We start from the raw sequence: 26,031 nt of genomic DNA on the forward strand, positions 1-26,031 counted from the left end.
TTAGAGATAAATAGCAGCTTTATTAAATTCTGTTCACACTAGCTAGTTCAACACAACTGGGTACACACCTGTGTACTTTAGCATTTTGACATCTAGCCTAACTTAGCACCTGGTCACAGGTGCTCAGACAGTTTTGCAGACTTAAAGACACTACAAGTGTCACATTAATTTAATTATGCTAAAAATCCAAATAATATTATAAGCTTAAAAGCAACTGGAACTCTCCCCCTTCCTAGCCAATGAGATCATACAAAATTAGGCAAAAATCCAGTATCAAATGGTTTGGCATGTGTATACACTTACAAGAAGACTAATGTTTTTGCAAAAGTTTACTTTACTTTATTATATAAACACCAATAAAATACCAGGTGAGCTTTCGCATGAAAACTTGATATCTTCACATGTGAAAATAACATGTTATCTTCACATGTGAAAATATCACCGTTGCTATGGCTACATAATAAATCACGCCTTTCACACCAAAAAACTATTAAAGTGAAATGGTTTGGTATTTCATTGGTGTTTATAAAATAAATAGAACATTACATGGCTGCTTGGAGATACAAAATTTCCCTTCTCGTGTTAAAAAAATATTTCACTTGTTCGCTGCGCTCACTCGTGAAATATTTTTCAACACTCGAAGAGAAATTTCATATCTCCGTTCAGCCATGTAATATCCTCTATTTTATTTTATATACTATATTATATTAGAAATCTATTGAGGTTGCACTTTAAACTTGATCCCTGCTGTCCTTAATACCCAATCAATGTCTTTGCAGCTGTTATGCTGTTATGCTACAATTTTCTTCAGTAACGAAACTATGGCAGCTACATTAACATTGCCGCTGAACAAAAACAACAGTTTAATTTGAAAACACTCAAAGATTACAGAATAATTTTTATTTTTCCCTAGATCAAATCTGCCAAGCCGTCTTATTTAATTTGTATTTAGAGCATAATCCTAAGTGGGGAGATGAAAAGAAGAAAAAGGCATCAGTAATCTTTTAAACTAGAGATGAAATTTAATCAAGAGGAAACTTATGGCGATGACCTTCTAAATCTTAAAGCTTTCAGTTGTGCAGATTGCAGGCAAGCAGTAAAAAAATGCTACAGATAACTCTTAAATAAAAAGAGAGCATATTCTCATGCACGCCTTTGACATAAATATTATATCACACATGCATGCTTTGTTTAATTTTTTTTTTATCTAGTAGTCTCTTAAATGTTGTGGTTACACTCAATTTTACTGAGGCGATTTTGGCACTATCTGATCATAGCGCTGGGTTTTACAATATCAATATTTAACCAGACAAAACTCAGTGGAGTGACATAAAAAACGTTCCTCCCATTTTTAAAAGTTTATCTCAGATTGTTATGAAAGTTTTATTAATTCTATTGCGAATCAGAATTGTATTTGTTAGTTATTTGGGTGATATTTCATTAATAGAGGACTATTGTGTTGCCAATTCTAAGTGTAGAGTTTTAAAATACAGAAAATTGATAAACAAGTTGGTGTGAACTACCCCTTTTTCAGGAAACATGCTCACATTCTGAAGCAGTAATTAAGTTTGTGTGGAAAATGAACAGAATCGACCATGCAACTGTCACTGGAATTTGCAGGACATGTTCATTGCACACAACTGTAATTGACGGCTTTCAAAAGCTATTACAAGGGACATTACTTCTAACGCAAAGTACGTTCTCTCTATAAACTCCACCTTTAGTGGCAACAACGATTTCCGAAGCAAGCTGGATGGAGTTAATATACCGTTAAGGCAAATCAACCGGATTAAGGTTTCATTGGCCATATTTGTTCGGTTCGGTTATTAATACTATAGGATTCATTTACGAACAGAATACCATAGGTATATTATCCACCCTCAGCTAATCTTTTTGTCAACAGTCCTAAAGTTTAAGAAGTAAAAGACGAATTTTGCCATATAATTCTAAATCTAGTATTACAGATAGACACTATCCGTGGATTGCCACTGTCAATTAAATTTACGTGCGTACGCGCGTGAACAAAATGGAGGCAAATATGTAAGAACGTCGCGCGTAATAGTTGAACGTCGCGTAAATTTTACGTTTTCCACGGCCTTTCATACATTAATTGCCTCGATTTTATTTGCGCGCGTACGCACGTAAAATTACAAGACAGTGGAAATCCGCCTCAATTTGAAGCGAAAATACAGAATTTATAGCGAAGGTGAATTGCCGGTCTAGCTTTTTCTCAGATGAATAATGACCCATGTATCAAGTTTTCTGAGCCTGTGCTTCACCTTTATACACTTCTGTTTGACTCTCATCGGAGTAAAAGCGACTTCTCTTAGAATTCATCAACAGCAATATCGTAGCTTGTCACACCGGTGAACACAGAAGACACTACTAATCTAGTACGTCTTCTAACGCCAAAAATGAGCCAACATAATTCTTTAGTTGTATTAGTTATCTAATTCAGATTTCTAAATTTTTACAGATATTGCAAAGCCATCGTTTATACCTTATCGGCGCGATTTTTTTCTTTTTCTTATCTAAATTGCGCCAACTTTGTAGGCATGAAATTTACATATATTATATGCTGGTGAAAAGCTTTCAAAACACTTAAGCCATTCTTTAATAACTATTTGCAAAAGTCTTATTTACTACAGTTTAATTAAATGTACAGTCCTTCTGTTCTTTATCACCAACGTAACCCGTGTGTTTGGACGAATTCCTGAGGAAGATGACGGTGATAATGGAAGGCGATAAATGTTTAGGGAATAAGCACATCCTCGGCTACGCTTTCTGGAAGGAATATAAATTAGTGTTAGATGAAGCGGAATTTGGAATCGTGCATGCATTGTTTGCCATATTTCCTAACTCAGAGCGTCTTGAGGCACTGAACACACTTAATATATTTGGACTGAGGGTAACTGGTCAAGTCGCACGAACGTCATCTCGCCCGAAATGCTGAGCCACATAACTCAGCATTTCGGGCGACGTGACTAGAAATTTCGGGCGACATAACTCTGATTTCGGGCGACTTGACCGTAAACCGGACTGAGTCCCTTCAGCCAACTGCGTCGCTTTTTGAGAAGGTAGTAGGAATTGTGTGACCCCCTATGATCACATGATTCAAAAGGAAGTGGTACACCGTGGGCAGGTCGAGTCTGTCATCCCGGTCCGACTTCATTAGTGTGTCCTGAGTAGAAAACAGCCAACATTTCGCGACGCAACCACTGTCTACCCAGATATGAGTCTGCTTCTGATTGGTTGAATCAAATTTCCCTGGCAGCACGACCAATCAGAAGCACTACCCAGATCTGGATAGTGACACGTCATCAGTATTGAATTTCAACACTCATTCCTCAAACGTCAGTTCGCGGGAAAACTGGTGGTGGTGTCGCGAGATGTCGGCCATTTTCTCAGGCTATTTCATGTGTAAGGTCCGAACCGAATGTGACGAACCTAAAGCTAATGAGCGAAAGCAAGGGATTATGCCCATAGCATTAAGTTCGTCACATGTAAAGCTGTTCAGCCAACTCGGCTGACCTGGCCTAAGCTAGCGTGCCCCGAGTTAAGGTGAAGTTAGCATGGCACTACCATAACGAATCATGTCAAGTTTTAAGCAACGTTTCAAACCGGGTGCTGTTCATATTTTGAGATGTAAAAAACTGCAAAGTCTGGATATTTTCCTTCTCGTCAAACATGGTCCCTGTAGAACTTTCCAAAATTAAACCACAAAATCTTTTCAAGTTCGCATTAGATGGTAGATGTTTATTTTAACGACGTGTTTACTTTGCTACTTCTTAGGGAAAGCCATGTTCTGTTATATAACGCCCAGATAGAACCTGCGATCATTTTTTCCTTTTTGAGAGGAGGGGAGATATGCATTGCAGAGTTACAGAGAGAAAGGCTGACGTGATCGCAGGATAACCAAGAAATAGGTATGTATTTTAGAGTGTTAACAAACCCGAGAAACGGTATGTAACAGTGCCAAATAGTTACAAGTAAACCAAAGAAAACAAGGAATTAGAGAGTGATAGCTTGTATTAGTCTACTATCTCTTTCACGGCTTAAGTAAAATCGCACTAAAACATCAAAGGAAGTTAAAATAACTAACTAAATAATTAATTAAATAAATACTCGATTATCCTCTCCTCGTATGGAGCTTTTCAGGGATAATGAAACCAATAATTAAAATGGAACGTAACAAGGTGAGGAATCCCAACTGGTAGGACGCAGACCGGCTGGCTATTTTACAAGCGTGGCCGAGGATTTGATCTCGGGACCAGGGGCAAAAAGTCCAGCTAGCGGCCAGGGCTCTAACCGCTCAGCCACGCTGCTTCCACTCAAGTTGATTATACTCACCGACATGCGCAAAGCCCTCTTCCCACTCAGTTCTGTCTAAGACGTGATCTTTGTTCGCGTCACTTGAAATTATAAAACCAAACAAGCATTCCTCATGAGGGACATGCGTCAAGATTCCGTCTACCTCAGATTTTTGAAGAAGATCATCCTTGTTGTGATCCATTTGGTCAAACTGGAACTAAGAAAACGAAATAAAAATGAAAATACTGTGAGCTACTTACTATGTGACCACACGTTCTAATTGAGACATGAACCTCAAGATCAAAGTTGAAACAGTTGGTAGCGGCCCAAAGTTAGGACCACTTAAGACTGCAATCATACGAGTGATAACGCTGTACGATTACAGACTTTGTACTACTAACTGAGAAATTTCTGCAGTTTGATTGGCTCAGAGCAGTGGTATTTCAGCTTAATTTGAAATATCTATATTTGAAAATTACAAACCTTTTGCGGGTTGTAGTATAAACAAATAATAGCATGATTTGTACGTGATATTTCGCATAAATACCACTCGTGATATTTCAAAATTGTCTCAAATCTCACTCGCCTAGCGGCTCATGAAATTACGTATAACAATTGTGAAATATCACGAGTGGTATTTATGTCAAATATCACTACAAATCATGCTATTACCTATACCAATTGAACGACACGACATTCTGCTCCCATAGTGAATGATGAATTCGTGTAATCTGGGTCTAACTTTTGTGTCTGTGGACCAAATCTGTGGTGTGATCATTCAAATGAAACCTGTAATTCTAGCTTTAGAGTCTGTGGATAAAATCTTATAGTGTGACCATCCAAAATGAAATGAAACTTCTTCAGCAGTATTTTCAGTATTTATTGAAATTTGGAATTTTTGTCGAATTTTGAATCTAGCCAATTCTGGAAGTGAAAAGGCTAAACAAACCCCCGATGTGAGAGGCTTAAATAAACGAACCCATTTAAGTGGAACTGTCTCAAAGCAGCGTGCGTGTTGAATCCTATGTAATAAATGCTATCAAAAGGCCTGCTTAAAGAAAATCAAAACATAGTTAAGAGAGTGGAATGAATATGAAGCCAAGCAGACGCCTTTGGTACATGATTTTTAGAATTTGAATCTGTGTGTGTGTCAAACCGTGTAGGTAAGAGCGTTTTTAAAAGACTTTCGAAGACTGGTATATTTAACAATTACTCCACGAGCGCGCGTTGGATATGAGTTGGCTATAATCATCTCGTATCCAACAAGCTTGAGTGGAATAATTGTTTTATTAAAAACGCCCACAAAATATCGAGAATTCTTCCCGACTTTATTTGTAAAGACAACCGCTTTACAGCTTGTTTTTAATTTTGAGCACACGCGTACAGTTACCATATTTGGAGAGGATAGTATAATGGCTCAGATACCATGATGGCTAAACTCTAGAATTGCATTATCCACTGATACAGTTTTTAATAATGTAAATTGTGCAAGATTTCGCTTCATATGTCTTTTTACGACTTCATGGGACATTTCAGCATCTTAATGCTTAAAACGGGTAGTAAAATCAATATCTCATTTATATAAGTTGTACAAAATGTTACAGTATTTAAAACGATGTGAAGGGTAACGTACGTTTCTTACTTTGAAAGGCGGGAAACCAAGGTACCTGGAGAAGCGTCTTTCGGAGCAAAAAAGAGAACTCAACACAAACTCAACCTACGACTACGGAACTTCGAGCCTGGACCACATCGGTGGGACACGAGTGCCCTTCCTACTGCGCAACATATGCAGCCGCCGAAAGCTCAGAAAAACGGCCTGCTGATCATTCATGACGGAGACCAACATTTATACAGTGTTAGGCATTAAATTAAAAGTAAGATTTTTACCTCCAAAATAGTTTTCTTCTCCACTTCAGAGATTCCAAATTCGCGAGCTTGAAGTACTACAGCATTCAGGTCAACTGAATCTGGATCATCGCTGTCATAAAGTGCTTTGTTGATTAGAGCCCATTCCAGAAAGCGCTCTGCGAACTGTAACACTTCATCTTCCAGACACTGGTCCGTTGGAACCAAGGATTCATCGGCTAGTTTTGAAATCTGCTCGCCACTTGCATCGTCTACAAAAAGATGCGATTTCAACAAAATATTCCCCTTACTCATGCTGTCCAAGCAGTCTTTCGATAATATAGCGGACTCCCTCTACTGCGAACAAGGTTAATGGGGCCGTTTTATGTCAACCATGTGCGGAATTCATTACTTACAGTGCCTTTACCCATCCACAAAATGCGCCTGTAGAGTTATGAAGTGGATTTCACACAAATTTCATCAGGGAGCACTAACCATGATAATTTTTTAGGTGATTTTTGTAGGCATAGCATGAAAACTTGAAAAGGTTTGCCCAACTTTTTCATGTTTCAATCCATGTCCATTCTTGCCATTCTTTGCAACAGACAACAGGAAACAGTTTCAATACCTAACTGAAGTCTTGAATAACAAAATTGGACCATTATTTTTGGAATTCATAAAGTGCCAAAAAAGTAGTAGCTTTTTCAAAAGAGGGCAAATAGCGTGACGAACCCTTTAAATGTAATTCGACTGGACTACAAAAATTAAGACCCCGAAAACCCAAAGGACTTTAGCGTCACTTATGTTCCGTATTTAGAAGCACCAAGAGGTATATTACACTCTCCCCCCCCCCCCCCCCCCCTTGATGAGACACGGAGGCCAGAAAAGGACCGAGCTTTCATGGCATTTGGATGAAACTGCATTGAGAAAGTGCCCAGAAGGAAAATTACCAGATTCAGTTTGATAGAGCCAATGGTGCTGTCTTTGATGTGCCGTAGCGTGATATTTTTCCTTCGCAAAATGACGTCGCAAACATGTTAAAATTGTTGCAGCGAAAGACCCAAGAATCTCTTCCCTGAAGGACCAACTAAACATTGCTACTTAGCTATTTGGTTCACAGGAGACGTGCTGCTGCATTCTTATAGGAAACTGTAAATGATGTTCCAAAAAAAAAAAATGAAAACAGGAAGATAATTCTCCCTTACCAAGCCTGATGTGTTTCGTCGACAAAACAGTATGAATTTGCTGCTCTTTTTATATTGATGTGGTTAACTGTCAGGACAATCTGCTAACTTAAGTGGCTAGATCACTATATGTTAAGGAAATTAATCAGTACTTGAAAGGGTTAGAGTATAGAAACCATCAGTACCGCATTTCCCTTTATGCTTGACAGCAACGTTAATTTGCATCCTGCAGGCGTGGCGATGTACTTCGCAGAGGTTTTGATAGTCCTTCAGGAACACAGAGCAGTGGGGCTCTTCCTCCTCGTCGCACTCAGTGGGGCAGTCACAGATGTAGTCATTGTCCACTTTGATGCACATTTTACCTTGCTTGCAAGTGGGATCGCATGTTTCTGGCAAACAAAGGGTATTACATTCATTCAACAACTGTTAAAAATATCACTCCTGTTTCCCCCCTCGAAGGAATGGTGCCTAATGTAACGCTTTGCATTAATACTCTTTACTATTTACCATATGTACTCGAAAAAGTAGCGCCATAGCGCTTGTCAAGTTGCGGTGCTATTTAAAACTTCCTACTTGCAAATAGCAGTACCACGTAATCTTTTCTTCTTCATAGCGTATGAAAGAGGTCTATGTCATCCACCAGATCCAAGTAAATAACATCTTTTGCCATAATAATCAGCATTGAAAAAGAAAAAAAAATATACCAGACAATAAGCACGGAGGGTGCGGCCCTTATTCAGGTAAGCCGCTTACTGATATTTTTGCCCTCAAATATGGTGCTCATTCTATGGCGGTATGCCACTATAAATCATCAAAGTTTTTGGACAAGAAGAGTTTTGAAAGCAGCCGACGGCTGAAGCTGACGGCTCCTTCTACTAGCTCAATCGGTAGTCCCAGCTCTCCGCAGTTTTCAACCGTGTTATGTTTCACCGGGACGTTCGTTCGTAAGGTTATACTAGAAACGAGGCATCGAAACATTTTAGGTTGGTGAGGGTTTTACTTGTACAGTTGTACCCTCCTTACGGAGGCCCGCCTATAACAGACGGTTTCTATTGTCGCGACGAAACGCGTGTATATTTTCTATAAAAGTAACCCGCTTAATACGGACATCAGTTAAAAAGACTTCATTTTTTGTTTTCTCGATAAAACAGGTGCCTATCAAGCTTATTCTGAGAGGAAGCTTAGCACGGTCATGACTATGCCTTACCGTTATTATCCTTAGTTCTGCCAATGACGGCAGTGTCTTTGCAACTGTCGATACCGTTACCATTGTCGCTACAATGCCCATTCTCTGAAGTCGGCGTTGGTGTCATTTTTGTCGGTGTAGGAACTGTATAAACTTCAGTGAATTCAGCGGTTTTCAAAGTAACCGATTGTGTGCTAGACTCCAAATCAAGCGATGTCGTTGTCTCCGTCACCTCATTTTCAGCCACAGCTGTTGTGAGCGCTGGGTGTATTTCAGTTGACGCTGTAGAGGGTCTTTCAGTAGGGACCCCCTCAGATGTTGATCCAGTTGAGACTTTAACCTGAGCAACACCGTTAGGGGTAGATTCTGTTACAGGTGCTAAGGTTCTCACAGGTATTTTTGTAGTAATAGATCTAGAAGGAGACTCCGTTGTGAGATCCGTAGATCGTGTCTCAGTTGTGACCCCTGCTGCTAATGTTCCTCCCTTCGTACTGTCTTCAGAGGGCGACTCACTTGTCGCATCTTCGGGTGGTGACTCACTATTGCCCTCTTCAGATGATGACTCGCTTGGTACCTCCTCAGATGATAAGCTTGAGGGCTCTTCAGATGGCGATTCAACTGTGGCCTCTTCAGAAGGTGACTCACTTATCACCTCTTCAGATGGTAACTCACTTGTAGCCTCTTCAGAGGGTGCTTCACCTGTTACCTCTTCCGATGGTAATTCATTTGTGGCCTCTTCAGATGGTGCTTTACTTGTAGCCTCTCCAGATGTTGATTCACTTGTGGCCTCTTCGGATGGTGACTCACTTGTAGCCTCCTCAGATGGTGATTCACTTGTGGCATCTTCCGATGGTGATTCACTTGTCGCATCTTCAGATGGTGACTCACTTGTGGCATCTTCAGTTGGTGACTTAATTGAAGCCTCCTCAGATGATGACTCACTTGTGGCATCTTCAGATGGTGACTCACTTGTAGCCTCTTTAGATGGCGATTCACTTGTGGCCTCTTCAGAAGGTGACTCACTTGTCCCATCTTCAGATGGTGACTCACTTGTAGTATCTTCAGTTGGTGACTCACTTGTAGCCTCCTCAGATGATGATTCACTTGTGGCATTTTCCGATGGTGACTCCGTTGTGGCATCTTCAGTTGCTGACTCAATTGTAGCCACTTCAGATAGTGATTCACTTGTGGCATCATCAGATGGTGACTCACTTGTAGCCTCTTCAAATGTTGACTCACTCGTAGCCTCTTCAGATGTTGACTCACTTGTGGCCTCTTCAGATGGTGACTCACCTGTGGCCTCTTCAGATGGTGATTGACTCATGGCCTCTTCAGATGGCGACTCACTTGTAGCTTCATCAGATGGTGACTCGATTGTAGTCTCTTCAGATGGTGACCGACTTGTAGCCTCTCCAGATGTTGATTCACTTGTACTCACTTCAGATGGTGATTCACTTGTAGCTTCTTCAGATAGTGACTCACTTGTAGCCTTTTCAGATGGTGACCCACTTGTAGCCTCTTCAGATGTTGATTCACTTTTACTCACTTCAGATGTTGATTCACTTGTAGCCGATTCCGATGGTGACTCACTTGTAGTCTCTTCATATGGTGAATCACTGGTGGCCTCCTCAGATGGTGACTGACTTGTGGCCTCTTCAGATGGTGACTCACTTGTAGTCTCTTCAGATGGTGACTCACTTGTAGCCTCTTCCGATGGTAATTCACTTGTAGCCTCTTCAGATGGTGACTCACTTGTAGTCTCTTCATATGGTGAATCACTTGTGGCCTCTTCAGATGGTGACTCACTTGTGGCCTCTTCAGATGGTGACTCACTTGTGGCCTCTTCAGATGGTGACTCACTTGTGGCCTCTTCAGATGGTGACTCACTTGTGGTCTCTTCATATGGTGAATCACTTGGGGCCTCTTCTGATGTTGATTCACTTGTGGACTCTTCAGATATTGACTCACTTGTGGCCTCTTCAGATGGTGACTCACTTGTAGCCTCTTCAGATGGCGACTCACTTGTAGCCTCTTCAGATGGTGACTCACTTGTAGCCTCTTCTGATGGTGACTCACTTGTCGCCTCTTCCGATGTTGATTCACTTGTGGACTCTTCAGATATTGACTCACTTGTGGCCTCTTCAGATGGTGACTCACTTGTAGTCTCTTTATATGATGACTGACTTGTAGTCTCTTCATATGGTGAATCACTTGTGGCCTCTTCTGATGGTACTTTACTCGTGGTCTCTTCAGATATTGACTCACTTGTGGCCTTCTCAGATGGTGACTCACTTGTAGCCTCTTCAGATGGTGACTCACTTGTAGCCTCTTCTGATGGTGACTCACTTGTCGCCTCTTCCGATGTTGATTCACTTGTGGACTCTTCAGATATTGACTCACTTGTGGCCTCTTCAGATGGTGACTCACTTGTAGCCTCTTCAGATGGTGACCCACTTGTAGCCTCTTCAGATGTTGATTCACTTGTAGTCACTTCAGATGTTGATTCACTTGTAGCTGCTTTCGATGGTGACTCACTTGTAACTTCTTCAGATGGTGACTCACTTGTAGTCTCTTTATATGGTGAATCACTTGTGGCCTCTTCAGATGGTGACTCATTTGTGGCCTCTTCAGTTGGTGACTCACTTGTAGTCTCTTTATATGGTGACTGACTTGTAGTCTCTTCATATGGTGTCTCACTTGTAGCCTCTTCCGATGGTGATTCACTTGTAGCCTCTTCAGATAGTGACTCACTTGTAGCCTCTTCTGATGGTGACTCACTTGTCGCCTCTTCCGATGTTGATTCACTTGTGGACTCTTCAGATATTGACTCACTTGTGGCCTCTTCAGATGGTGACTCACTTGTAGCCTCTTCAGATGGTGACCCACTTGTAGCCTCTTCAGATGATGATTCACTTGTAGTCACTTCAGATGTTGATGCACTTGTAGCCGCTTCCGATGGTGACTCAATTGTAGCTTCTTCAGATGGTGACTCACTTGTAGCCTCTTCTGATTGTGACTCACTTGTCGCCTCTTCCGATGTTGATTCACTTGTGGACTCTTCAGATATTGACTCACTTGTGGCCTCTTCAGATGGTGACTCACTTGTAGCCTCTTCAGATGTTGATTCACTTGTGGACTCTTCAGATATTGACTCACTTGTGGCCTCTTCAGATGGTGACTCACTTGTCGCCTCTTCCGATGTTGATTCACTTGTGGACTCTTCAGATATTGACTCACTTGTGGCCTCTTCAGATAGTGACTCACTTGTCGCCTCTTCCGATGTTGATTCACTTGTGGACTCTTCAGATATTGACTCACTTGTGGCCTCTTCAGATGGTGACTCACTTGTAGCCTCTTCTGATTGTGACTCACTTGTCGCCTCTTCCGATGTTGATTCACTTGTGGACTCTTCAGATATTGACTCACTTGTGGCCTCTTCAGATGGTGACTCACTTGTAGCCTCTTCAGATGGTGACCCACTTGTAGCCTCTTCAGATGTTGATTCACTTGTAGTCACTTCAGATGTTGATTCACTTGTAGCTGCTTCTGATGGTGACTCACTTGTAGCTTCTTCAGATGGTGACTCACTTGTAGCCTCTTCAGATGGTGACTCACTTGTAGTCTCTTTATATGGTGAATCACTTGTGGCCTCTTCAGATGTTGACTCACTTGTGGCCTCTTCATATGGTGACTGACTTGTAGTCTCTTCATATGGTGAATCACTTGTGGCCTCTTCTGATGGTACTTTACTCGTGGTCGCTTCAGATGTTGATTCACTTGTAGTCACTTCAGATGTTGATTCACTTGTAGCCGCTTCCGATGGTGACTCACTTGTAGCTTCTTCAGATGGTGACTCACTTGTAGCCTCTTTATATGGTGAATCACTTGTGGCCTCTTGAGATGGTGACTCACTTGTGGCCTCTTCAGATGGTGACTCACTTGTAGTCTCTTTATATGGTGACTGACTTGTAGTCTCTTCATATGGTGAATCACTTGTGGCCTCTTCTGATGGTACTTTACTCGTGGTCTCTTCAGATGTTGATTCACTTGTAGTCACTTCAGATGTTGATTCACTTGTAGCCGCTTCCGATGGTGACTCACTTGTAGCCTCTTCAGATGGTGACTCACTTGTGGTCTCTTCAGATGGTGATTTATTCGTTTTCTCTTCAGATGGTGACCCACTTGTAGCCTCTTCAGATGTTGATCCACTTGTGGCCTCTTCAGATGGTGATTCACTTGTAGCCTCTGTAGATGGTGACTCGCTTGTAGTCTCTTCAGATGGTGACTCACTTGTGGCTTCTTCAGGTGTGGACTCACTTGTGGCTTCGTCAGATGGTGATTCACTTGTGGCCTCTTTAGAGAATGAGTCGCTTGTGGCCTCTTCAAATGGTGATTCACTTGTGACCTCTTCATATGGTGAATCAGTTGTAGGATCTTTAGAAGGTGTTTTAGTTCTGGCCTCTACAGATGGTGACTCAGTTATGACCTGTTCAGAAGGTGATTCACTTTTGGCCCCTTCAGATGGTAATTCAGTTTTGGCTTTTTCAGATGGTTGTACAGTTGTCGCCTTTTGAGATGGTAATTTAGTTGTCACCTGTTCAGAAAAAGACTCACTTGTGGCCTCCTCAGATGGTAATTCACTTGTTATCTCCTCCGATGGTGATTCACTGGTCGCCTTTTTAGACTGTGATTCACTGGTCGCTTTTTCAGATGGCGATTCGTTCGTGGCCTCCACAGATGGGGACTCACTTGTTGTCTCTTCAGATGGTGATTCACTTGTGGCGTCTTCAAGTAATGATTCGCTTGTGGCCTCTTCAAATGGTGATTCAGTTGTAACCTCCTCATGTGGTAACTCAGTTGTAGGATCTTTAGAGGGTGATTTAGTTGTGGCCTCTTCATGTGGTAAATCAGTTGTAACCTTTTCAGATGGTGGTACAGTCGTGGCCTTTTCAGATGGTAATTCAGTTGTCGCCTCTTCAGAAGACTCACTTGATGCTTTTTCAGATGGCGAATCACTTGTGGCCTCCTCAGATGGCAATGCACTCGTTGATGCATTTTCCGATTGTAGCTCAGTTGTGGCTTTTTGAGTTGTGGCTTCTTTATATGGCGATTCAGTAGTGCGGTCTTCAGATGGTGACTTACTTGTGGCCTTTTCACTTGGTAATTCAGTTTTTGTCTCTTCAGATGGTGACGCACGTGATGTGTCTTCGGATGGTAATTCACTTGTCTCTTCAGATGGTGGTTCACTTAAGGGCTGGTGAGATGGTGATTCAGTTGTGCCCTCTTTCGATGGTGATACACTCGTACTTTCTTTAGATTGTGACTCACTTGTCGCTTCTTCAGATGGCGATTCACTTGTAGCCTTTTCAGATGGTGACTGACTTGAGGCCTGTGCGGATGCTGTTGTCGTGAATTTCTTTTGAGCCGCTACATCAGTAGGGTTCTCAGTTTGAACTGGTAATGTCCTAACAAGTAATTCAGGTGTTCCCCTTGACGAGGGATTTTTACTTCTGACCGCTGAAGATGGTGATTCCGTGTTTCCTTCTTCAGAAGGTGATTCACTCGATAACCCGATAGAAGGTACTTCACTAACGGCTTCAGAAAGGAATTTCCGGGTAGATACTTTAAGAGGCGACTCACTTGCTGGTGTCTTGAGAGGGACCTCAGTGAGGACCTCTTGCGAAGATGATTCGCTTGCAAGTGCCGGAGTTGATGACCCACTTGTTGCCTCTTCAGTTAGTAATTCACTTGTGGCCTCTTCAGATGGGGATTCACTTTTTGCCTCTACAGATGGTGAATCAGTTGTGGCCTCTTCAGATAGCATTTCACTTGTTCCTTCTTCAGATGGTGACTCACTAGTTGTCTCCTCAGACGGCGATTTTCCTGTGACCTTCTGAGATGGTGACTCACTAGCTGTCTCCTCAGATGGCGAATCACCTGTGGCCTCCTCAGATGCTGATTCACTTGTTCTCTCTTTAAACGGTGATTCACCTGTGGTCTCTACAGATGTTGATTCGCTTGTGGTCTCTACAGATGGCGATTGACTTGTCGGGTCTTCAGACGGTGATTCACTCGTCGCCTCGTCAAATGGCGATTCACCTGTACCCTTCTCAGAGGCTGTTTCACTTGTGGCCTGTTCAGATGGTGACTCCTTAGATGGAGATTCACTTGTGGCCTGTTCAGATGGTGGAGAAGTTGTTGTCTCCCCAGATAACGACTCACTTGTGGCCTCCTCAGATGGTGATTCACTTGTCGCCTCCTCAGCTGCTGATTCACTTGTCGCCTCCTCAGCAGGTGATTCACTTGTTGCCTCTTCAAATGGCAACTCACTTGTGGCCTCTTCAGATGGTGATTCACTTACGGTCTCCTCAGATGGTGATTCAGTTCTGGCCTCTTCAGATGGTGATTCACTTGTGGCCTCTTCAGCTGGTGACTCACTTGTTGCCTCTTCAGATGGTGACTCACTTGTGGCCTCTTCAGATGGTGGTTCACTTACGGTCTCAGATGGTGATTCAGTTCTGGCCTCTTCAGATGGTGATTCACTTGTGGCCTCTTCAGCTGGTGACTCACTTTTCGCCTCTTCAGATGGTGACTCACTTGTGGCCTCTTCAGATGGTGATTCACTTACGGTCTCCTCAGATGGTGATTCAGTTCTGGCCTCTTCAGATGGTGATTCACTCGTGGCCTCTTCAGCTGGTGACTCACTTGTTGCCTCTTCAGATGGTGACTCACTTGTGGCCTCTTCAGATGGTGATTCACTTACGGTCTCCTCAGATGGTGATTCAGTTCTGGCCTCTTCAGATGGTGATTCACTCGTGGCCTCTTCAGCTGGTGACTCACTTGTGGCCTCCTCAGAAGATGATTCACTTGTACCCTCTTCAGATGTTGACTCACTTGTTGCCTCGTCAGATGGTGGTTCACTTCTGGCCTCTTCAGATGGTGACTCAGTTGTTGCCTCGTCAGATGCTGACTCACTTGTTGCCTTCTCAGATGGTGACTCACTTCTTGCCTCTTCAGATGTTGACTCACTTGTGGCCTCTTCAGATGGTGACTCACTTGTTGCCTCCTGAGATAATGATTTACTTGTCGGGTCTTCAGACGGTGATTCACTCGTCGCCTCATCAGATGGTGGTTCACTTCTGGCCTCTTCAGATGGTGACTCAGTTGTTGCCTCGTCAGATGCTGACTCACTTGTTGCCTCTTCAGGTGGTGACACACTTGTTGCCTTTTCAGATGGTGATTCACTTGTTGCTTCTTCAGATGGTAACTCACTTGTTGCCTTTTCAGTTGGTGACTCACTTGTTGGCTCTTCAGATGGTGAATCACTTGTGGCCTCTTCAGATGGTGATTCACTTGTTGCCTCCTGAGATGGTGACTCACTTGTAGCCTCAGATGGAAACTCGCTTGTTGCCTCTTCTGATGGTGACTCACTTGTAGCCTCTTCAGATGGTGACTCACTTGTTGCCTCTTCAGATGGTAACTCGCTTATTGCCTCTTCAGATGGTGACTCACTTGTGACCTCTTCAGATGGTGACTCTCTTGTTGCCTTCTCAGATTGTGATTCACTTGTTGCCTCTTCAGATGGTGACTCACTTGTTGCCTCCTCAGATAGTGACTCACTTGTTGCTTCTTCAGATGGTGACTCACTTGTTGCCTTTTCAGATGGTGACTCACTTGTTGCCTCTTCAGATGGTGTCTCATTTGTGGCATCTTCAGATGGTGACTCGCTTGTGGCCTCCTGAGATGGTGACTCACTTGTAGCCTCCTCAGATGGTAACTCGCTTGTTGCCTTTTCAGATGGTGACTCACTTGTTGCCTCTTCAGATGGTGACTTACTTGTTGCCTTTTCAGATGGTGACTCACTTGTGACCTCTTCAGATGGTGATTCAGTTGTAGCCTCTTTAGATGGTGACTCACTTGTTGCCTCGTCAGATGGTGACTCACTTGTTGCCTTTTCAGATGGTGACTCTCTTGTTGCCTCTTCAGATGGTGTCTCATTTGTGGCCTCTTCAGATGGTGATTCACTGGTGGCCTCTTCAGATTTTGATTTACTTGTTGCCTCCCGAGATGGTGACTCGCTTGTTGCCTGTTCATATTGTGACTCACTTGTAGCCTCTTTAGATGGTGACTCACTTGTTGCCTTTTCAGATGGTGACTCACTTGTCTTTTCAGATGGTGTCTCACTTGTGGCCTCTTCAGATGGTGACTCACTTGTTGCTTCCTGAGATAATGATTCACTTGTTGCCTCTTCAGGTGGTGACTCACTTGTTGCCTCTTTAGATGGTGACTCACTTGTGGCCTCTTCAGATGGTGATTCACTTGTTGCCTCCTGAGATGGTGTCTCACTTGTAGCCTCCTCAGATGGTAACTCGCTTGTTGTCTCTTCTGATGGTGACTCAGTTGTAGCCTCTTCAGATGGTGACTCACTTGTGGCCTCTTCAGATGGTGATTTACTTGTTGCTCCCTGATATGGTGACTCGCTTGTTGCCTCTTCAGATGGTGACTCACTTGTAGCCTGTTCAGATGGTGACTCACTTGTTGCCTCGTCAGATGGTGACTCACTTGTGGCGTCTTTAGATGGTGACTCACTTGTTGCCTCTTGAGATAATGATTCAGTTGTTGCCTCTTCAGGTGGTGACTCACTTATTGCCTCTTCAGATGGTGACTCACTTGTGGCCTCTTCAGATGGTGATGAACTTGTTGTCTCCTGAGATGGTGATGAACTTTTAGCCTCCTCAGATGGTAAGTCGCTTATTGCCTCTTCAGATGGTGACTCACTTGTTGGCTCTTCAGTTGGTGACTCACTTGGTTCCTCCTTAGATGGTGACTCACCTGTTGCCGCTACAGATGGTGACTCACTTGTTGCCTCCTCAGATGGTGATTCACTTGTTGCCTTCTCAGATGGTGATTCACTTGTTGCCTTCTCAGATGGTGACTTACTTGTTGCCTCTTCAGATGGTAACTCGCTTGTTGCCTCCTCAGATGGCGACCCACTTGTGGCATCTTCAGATTGTGATTCACTTGTTGCCTTTTCAGATGGTGATTCACTGGTTTTCTCTTCAGATTGTGATCCACTGGTTTCCTTCTCAGATGGTGACTCATTTGTTGTCACTTCTGATGGGGATTTACTCGTGGCCCCCTCAGGTGGTGATTTACTTTTGGGCTTTTCAGACGGTGGCCTGCTTGTGGTCTCTTTAGACGGTGATTTACTAGTGGCGTTTTTAGATGGCGATTCACTTGTGGCCTCTTCGGATGGTGATTCACCTGTTGTCTTTTGAGAAGGTGATTGACTTGTGGCCTCTTTAGATGTTGGTTTACTTGTGCCCTGTTTAGATGGCGACTCACTTGTCGTCTCTTGAGATGGTGATTCACTGGTGGACTCTTCAGATTGTGATTCACTTGTAGCCTCTTCAGATGGTGTTTGTTCACTGCCAATTTGTGCAAGGTTTGGCGGTGGTGTCTCACTTTCAAGTCGAGTATCTAACGGGGTGGGTAATTTAGTAGCCTCAATAACTGGTACTTTATTCTCTGTTTGATTTAAAGGTGATGACGTGATCTCCTGTATTTCAATGGTTGAACCGTCTTCAGGTGGTGCGTGTCCAATTAACATGCCCTCTAGAGATAAAAGCATGGAATAGCAAAGTTAGTAACCTGCACCATTTGATCAATGCTGAGGGATTTTACTGTGTCTTTTTGGTTTAGGTATAACCTGGAAAGTCATGAAGTTTCAGAATTTCATTTTCCAGAGCTGAAAATTCATGGAATTTAATAATCTGTCCAGGAAAGTCATGGAAATTTAAAATTATTTTCATTTTTTGGGAGATTAATTATTGCAGATGCCAAGGCAACCACGAGCAAACGTTTCCTTTAATTGAACGGGTACGCAATCCCTCTCTTGACGCACAGATGCTTGCGCTTTGCCAGCCACGAAACCTTGGGTGTTTTTAAACTGAATTTTTTCGCTGAGCCTCACTTTTATGCTGTGTTTAATGGGTTACACTAATCCCAGCCGTTTTACCTGCTATGAGACCAGCCACTCCTCGATCGATCCTAGATGTATCGTACGTACTTGTTTCAAGACGTCGGCGGTATATCTAGTTCGTATGGTGTTTGTCTACTGGTGTATCACGAAAAGAGGAAGATGCTACTATCCTTGTAATACGAGTATTTGTTACTGACGTCTTTTCTTTATTGTCGTAATCTACTAGGGTTTTACAATTGGATTGCTACAGGGCGTTCGGAAAATTCTCCCTTTGTAAACGTTATCATCCCCAATCCTGAATGCAACATATTTAGATCCTATTTTCTTTTACTCACGGGTCGTTTTCTGAAACATCACTACTCTACGACTGAAAATCCGAAACTGAGATAACTCTCTACTGTTTAGAAAAAAGTTTGAGGACATTCCAAAATCATTTAAGCACCTAATTCTCTGGTAGCTAAACGTAAATAACCTCATGTCCTGAAAGTAAAGAAAAAAGAGTTGCTGTCTTGTGTTCCCGACCTCGACAGAACGTGAAATTAGCTAGGCCCTTCCACGTTGTAGTCGTGCAACGACGGCTAAGAAATGTACAAAAAAGAGTTATGCACGTGCAAAGTTGCTGTTTTGCTAATCAAACCTATTGCTTTTTTGCCGTTCTCGTTGCCGTCGCCGTCGTCGTTGCTTAAGCTCCCTAATGTATTACATATTTACCGTTATATATAGGTTCCCAGTCGTCATAAAATTCATCCTCTGCATTAAACTCTGGCAGTTTTGGAAAAGCTCTCGGTTCCTGTGGTGACAGATGAGAATTGTAACAGTTAGTGACACACTCACTCTTCTTCTTTTTTATAAAAAAAAATTTTTCTGTTCGAGGCTTAGTCAGGACTTTACTTTCTCATTTGTGGCGATTTGAAGTCTCAAAATGGTAAATACAGTAATAAACTGTAAGGCATAAAAAATGTATTGTCCTTGTTACTCAACGTTGTTACTTAACCCTACAGTGACGTCAAACTATGAGGAAACTACACTCAATTAGCACCCCTCATCTGGTCGTGCCTCTTAAATCAGGAATCCCAAAATTCCGAACGTCAATCCATCAAACTTGAGAAAAGTTTTACTAAAGCCGAATCCAGCCGAATCCGAAGTAGATTGATTAACTTAGTTTAATCATCACCTTATTATTGATACATATTTGCCGAATTTATATTAGAGACGAATTATCTGTCACAGAACTGGTTTTTGGCGAGTTTTGGGCCAAAATTTGTCTGCCTGTCAGCAGATCTATTAGACGTGCTGACTAACGAATAGACCTTTTTACCGATACAGCGCCCATATTGAATTAATTCAATTTAAGAAGTATTATAGGATGCCCAGGGGGCATGAGCACATTTCGTTTGTATTTTCCAGCGCTTTTCGGGACATTTTTTCTTAAAGTTTTCTTAGAATAAGGTTGTAATGGGAGAAAAGATCCTTGTGCCGTGTTTGGATGTAATAATGATCGCCTTTTTCTAGTTTAGTATTAGAAATATGGTTTTTCAATGTATATTTCTCGAGAAAAAGGCGATCATTATTACATCCAAACACCGCGTAAGGATCTTCTTTCCCATTAGAATCTTATTCTAAGAAAGCTTTAAGAAAAAATGTCCCGAAAAGCGCTCGAAAGTACAAACGAAATGTGCTCATGCCCACTGGGCATCCTATAATACTCCTTAAATCGAATTAATTCAATATGGCCGCCGTATCGGTAAAAAGGTCTATTATTCGTCTATCTGACCTTTTGACTTGAGAGGGACTGGTATCTCTCTCATCGGAAGGTTTCTATTCATTTTTTTCTCCATTTTAAATCATGGTCGCTTCTTCTTTGTCTTGCCATCTTAGTTTGTTTTTTCTCTGGAATTATAGACAAGCTGATAATATGAAATCGGTGTTCATTATTTCCAATACAATCATACACTTTGCTCGCCAACTATTCAACCCTCGATTTGCCTATTCCTTGTATGGCAGCTTTCTCGGTCAATGCATTTCGGTAACTTATTAAAAGCTCGCTCGGACCACGTGACCCGAAACGCACTGGCCGCACGTTTTTTTGTCCCGTCCCTTCCTCAAACTAAAAAACCATGTAAAGTTGTCTCTCGAATTTATACCTCAACGAATAAGTCGTCTGACAGATAATTCGTGTAAATGGATAATACGTCTCCAGTATATATCTATATACATACAAATAGTAGTTATAGTAATTGGTAGCAATATGTAAATAGTTAATTTTAGGTAAAGAAGGCACATGATTTGTAGATATGCCGCAGCTATTATTTAATAAGTGGGTGAAATATGATCGTCCGGGTGATTGTCCGGGTCTGGCAATGTCCCTCAACAAGTGTTGTAAATTATTCCTGAAAAGCCCTGAGGGGAGTGGATAATATGATATTTACATTTACACATTTACATTACATTTACACATTTACATTACATTTACATTTACAATGTAGTGCTGAATAGGACTGTTGTTGATAGTGACTGGCGTTTCGACAACCTTAGGTGCGGTAGTCCGGCATTTTCAGGGTCAAGGTTAGTTGTATCACGTCCGCTGATGGTAATGAACTCTGGTCATTGACCTTAATGGTCGTTTAAGTTGTTATGATATTGGTCATCTGTCAGTTAGGCTGTGATGCTGCTATTGGCCATGAAGACTCTAGATGAGATTGGCGCGTTTCGATCCGACTTTTGTCAAAATTTAACGGTCTTTTAATCTCTGTTGTCAAGAAGGAATAATGGGACATCAGGCACCCAACGAGGGTTTCCTCCCAAATTCATTTTCAAGACTTTTTATGCTATCCAGAGTATTTTAGATCTCTAGAAATGAATTCTAAGTGGCGCTATAAAATTTGTATGTGTTCGGTCATCCTAGGGGTACTTGAGTGTTTTCGAAATTACAAGGGCTTCAGTATTATTTTCCCGAAAATTTTAGATGCAATTTAGCGCATTACGAAAAAGAAAAATTGTTTGATTCCTCTCTCCATCACATTTTTGAATCCAAAAATTTTAGGTTTCCTTTTTCCTACGAAAAATAGTCTAACGTGGGATGTGAAAAATCAAACTTCAGTAAATCGTAGGGGATTTATTAGATGAGCTTCGAAAATTGTACAGGAATGGAACGGTCATCTAGAAATTTTTAGCCTTCCTCAAGCAATAGAAAATTCTAGGCAATACTTGCTTCTCCGAACAGATATTTTACAGAAAACAGTGGTTGGGTGCCGCTGGGACATTAGAGACCTTTCGATTCGAGGACGAGGACTACTGCGAGCTCGAGATTTGACTTCAACTTTTTTCGCGTATTCTCAAAATATAGACTTCCCGGAAAGCTTTATTTTACCATATTTTACTAGGAAAGTTAGCACTGTTATCTTTAGTGAAGGAGGTTAGGCGCTCTCCCGATCGCAAAATGATAAAACTTCTAACATGTGATATCTTGTTTTCGCCAGCACGACATTCTCGCTAAAACTCGTAGTAGAATGATGACGGCTACCACGTTTTCCCGCCAAAATGACGCTGACTCACTCGCGTACACTACTTAGTACTGAGAAAATCTCGTACACGTAGTCGTTCTCGTCTTAGAATCTAAAGCTCTCTATTATGCTCTCTTGAAGAGATCCGCTCTCGGTCCCATTATTTCCCCTTGGCGAAACGTGAAATCGATTGGGACTCTGCGACATGCCGCATTTTGTACACTTCAGACTATACAAATAGGACAGGTGCCGGCGAAAATATTTAATTTTCTTTCCCGAGATTTTCACCGTTTCGAGGAAAACATTGAATTCGAGGGAATCTCTGCCAGCGGTTAACATTCGCGCTGCTACCCTCTGACGTAACAGATTTTGTAATAGGGAGCTTAAGCAATGAGGACGGCGACTGCCACGAAAACGTCACTTAAAAAGTGAATTCGCGCCGGCTGCCTCAAACTTTATCACGCTTATTCCATCTCGTTTAATTCGTCAAATGTTATCAATTTTTTTTTGAGTTGAATTCTAAAGGACTGTATCAAAGTTCAGGAAAAGAAAAAGAAAGTTGTTGCCGTGTGTTCCCGTCCTCGACAAAACGTAAAATTAGGCTCTTTCACGTTGTAGTCGTGCAACGACGTCTAAGAAATGTACGAAAAGCGTGATGCACGTGCGAAGTTGTTGTTTTAACCAATCTAAACCTATTGCTTTTTTGCCGTTGTCGTTGCCGTCACCGTCGTCATTGCTTAAGCTCGCTAATGTCCGCTCAGAAACGTTTGGCCGGAAACAGTGTAATTGTTAAATGTCATGTGACCTTGAAGTGACCAATGAGAGAACACTTTGCGGGGGAGGTAATTTCAGCTTTACAACAAGTTCATTATTGTAATGGTCGGTGATTTCTTTTCTTTTGTTTTGTATGTTTAGTGTGAGCCCGGGAGTGCACGAAAACTTAAGAAATACGCGGGCTGGGTGTTATCGGAAGAGGCCACTTTTCGTAAGCCGGAACATTGCGTGAAGAAGAGACTTCGCCTCGCAGGTATTACGTTAAGTAGATTGTAATTTGTTTCATGATCTACTCACCTTGGTTGGATGTAAAACGTCATTTTTTTCTCTTATTTGTCGATTAGCTACCCTTGAACGTAGCTATGAACAAAATTGGGCACGCTTTCATAAATGTACAAAATTCTGTTCTTTCTTTTTATCTATGCCATACGTTTTCTTCTTACGAAACTGGCGATTCTAAGGTGTGGGACCTTTTAAGACAATAGAGTCAACTCCCATCATTATGAACACCCTTGAGACTACGATTTAGAGTTCCTAAGTCCATAATCGCGTGAGATTTATAACGATAAAGGTGGGCTGTCGAGACCTTCAAAAGGGTCCGCAAGTCCGTTGAAGTGGGATGAAAGAAAAATTTCCTCTGAAAACGTTTCCTTTATGGGGAAACATGTATTTACATTCACAACAATTTCAAATGATGCGCAACAGATGGATCAAAAGACAAATGTGATGGCAACGAACGGAGCGCGCGCTTCTTTTTTTCTCTTTTCTAAAAACAACGACTGTTACACAGGTTACCGGTAAATCTGAACGAATCCCAGTTTTTTAGTTATGTTTTTTTACATACGGAAGGTTTTGTATTTATGTTTTTTATTTCGGATCCGCTAGGTATTATTTCTGAATACTGCGCGTCACTCCTTTTTTTATGGTGTCTAAACAGACTTCCGGCCAGAGAATTACTTTCTCGTCGTCTTATACCAACAAAAGAGCCCTTTCACAGGCTATAATTTTGACAGCAGTTTTTCAAGATCTTTGTACATTTATAAATTACACTGGTGCAATGTAGCCCTTTTTGCGCAACGTACGCGCAACTCCTAGGGTTCTATCGTTTCTCGTCTGGTCAACCACCGTTTTGTCAACAACGGAAACCGCGTGAAAAGCAATGCTATTTTTGAGTCACGTACTTGTCTTGTTACAAGGATACTAAAACGAATAAAACGAAATGTGCATGATTTACGCGACTGAATTCCCATTTTAACCAAGCTATTTTAGAGCAAAATTTGCCCTAATAAAAATGCGTAGATGAAATACTGAATTGGTCATTTATTTGGACAATCCAGGAACGTGAATTGGTTAAATTATACTTATAAGATCAATTGAACAGGCTTTATTTACGTGTCTGCCTGATTATTTGCTCTCTCTTTAAATTTGTCCTTTTCTCGGGGCTTTTTCAAGGCTTCCATACACGGCACATTTTGGTTTCATGTTACGTTCTGTGGCGAAATTGGCGTTAACGTTTGTTCGTGTTTGTGGATGAAAAAAGTCTTATCGTGGGTGAAAGCTATTGAGTAGCCCTCCCACGGTTTGCATTTCTCGCGGATTAACCGGCTAAATTGGACCATTCAAATGACAATTCTCCGGTAAGAAATATTTAGGGTTTGTCTTTGTTGGACGGTATTTTATATAACACGACCTGTATCAATTTTTAAGATAATTATTCTGACCATTGTTGGTTGTAAAGAAGTTGGTTGAAACGTGTCGGTCAATTTTACCCACGCTGGCGCCGTTTTCATCTTGGCTTTGTTCACACTTTTAATACCGAGCCCATCTTTGAGTGGGAAGTTGCAATACTATTTATCCATCCTTGAGTGGACAAAATGTTGCTTGTGCCAATGATATTTCAAATGTTGCAACGGTCACCAGAGTTTATTCAGGAATATCATTTCCTTACACTTCAATTTGTGGCAGCGTGGCCGAGTTGTCAGCGCGTCGGACTCGCAATCCGGCGGTCCCGAGTTCGAGTCCAGCTCTTGCCACTTGCTGGATTTGTTCTCGGTCGTCCCGAGTTCATATCCTCAGCAACGCTTGTAGATAGATAACTATTGATAATTCGAATTTAAACGTTATCGACTTTATCGATCAATCGATAGAAATCGATGCTCACAACCATCGCTGCTCTTTTAAGGTATTGAATTTATCGATTTTATCGAATTCATCGAACCTCGATTTAACGAACCTCTATATAACGAAGTCCTTGGTACAACGAACGATATTCTTCGCCCCAGTAATGGCAAGATATATGAAAAAAGAACCTCGATATGACGAAACCTCTACATAGCGAACACATTTTGTCAGTCCCTTGGCCCTTCGTTATATCACAGGGGGCCCACACAATCTGTTTGTGTAGCCGATTGTTATTTTATAGTAAATGTACTGGATTTACCGTTTGCTTCACCTATAGCGATATATCGCATATATGTATATAAATCAATAATAAATGAACGTTGAATTACCTTGCCTGTGGTGTATAGTCGTCCTTTTGCCTCAAAAGCGGTTTTTTGAGCGATTTTGAATGAATTTGAGTTCGCCGTTGACTGTTCCATATAATAGAAGGACAAGGGAGGAATCCTTGTTTTGAAAGGGTTCCAGCGCCGGAGCGATTTTTCCCCCCCAAAATCGCACGCTCCGCTTTCAAACTTCGCAGCATAAAGGTCAAAAGATTCACGATTCTTCTCGTACCTTCCAATCAAAAATCCATCCAAACGGCCCGTAGCTAGCCCTCGAAGAAAATCAAAATCCCACAGTATCCGAGCGACTGGAATGCGTAGCAAGATTCATACGTGCCAGCGAGAAACCGTCCCGCTGATTGCCTCTTTTTGATTGGGTGTCGTTAAACAACAAACGCTTACCAAGTCTTCTTCATCAGTTATTATTTAACCATTTGTTTAACGACATCCAATAAAAAAAAAGGCAATCAGCGGGACGGTTTGTGGCTGGCACGTATGAATCTTGCTAAGCATTCCATTATTATTATTATTATTATTAGCATTTCTATTATATGGAACAGTCAACGGCGAACTCAAATTCATTCAAAATCGCTCAAAAAACCGCTTTTGAGGCAAAAGGACGACTATACACCACAGGTAAGGTAATTCAACGTTTATTTATCATTGATTTATATACATAGTTAGCAATATATCGCTATAGGTGAAGCAAACGGTAAATCCAGTACATTTACTATAAAATAAC

General features: G+C 41.8%; 2 protein-coding genes across 2 annotated transcripts in view; both read right to left on the reverse strand.

Moving 5' to 3' along the window:
- LOC140949174 (uncharacterized) lies at positions 1-14,488 on the reverse strand. The gene is made up of 6 exons (XM_073398403.1): positions 10,414-14,488; positions 8,548-10,341; positions 7,526-7,729; positions 6,199-6,428; positions 4,351-4,528; positions 1-2,784 (listed from the first exon to the last, which is right to left on the reverse strand). Exons 1-6 carry the CDS (start codon positions 14,348-14,350, stop codon positions 2,753-2,755), a joined length of 6,375 nt encoding a protein of 2,124 aa, XP_073254504.1. The 5' UTR covers positions 14,351-14,488; the 3' UTR covers positions 1-2,752.
- Positions 14,487-26,031, reverse strand: part of LOC140949175 (uncharacterized) — a 25,767-nt gene continuing 14,222 nt past the window's right edge. Inside the window, exons 3-5 of the mRNA XM_073398404.1 lie at positions 19,220-19,298; positions 14,589-18,141; positions 14,487-14,499 (exon numbers count right to left, since the gene is read on the reverse strand). Coding sequence (XP_073254505.1) covers positions 14,487-14,499; positions 14,589-18,141; positions 19,220-19,298 — 3,645 coding nt within the window. The remainder of the gene's footprint in view (positions 14,500-14,588; positions 18,142-19,219; positions 19,299-26,031) is intronic.

The sequence above is a fragment of the Porites lutea genome, chromosome 9 (genome assembly GCF_958299795.1).
Source record: "Porites lutea chromosome 9, jaPorLute2.1, whole genome shotgun sequence".
NCBI lineage: Eukaryota > Metazoa > Cnidaria > Anthozoa > Scleractinia > Poritidae > Porites > Porites lutea.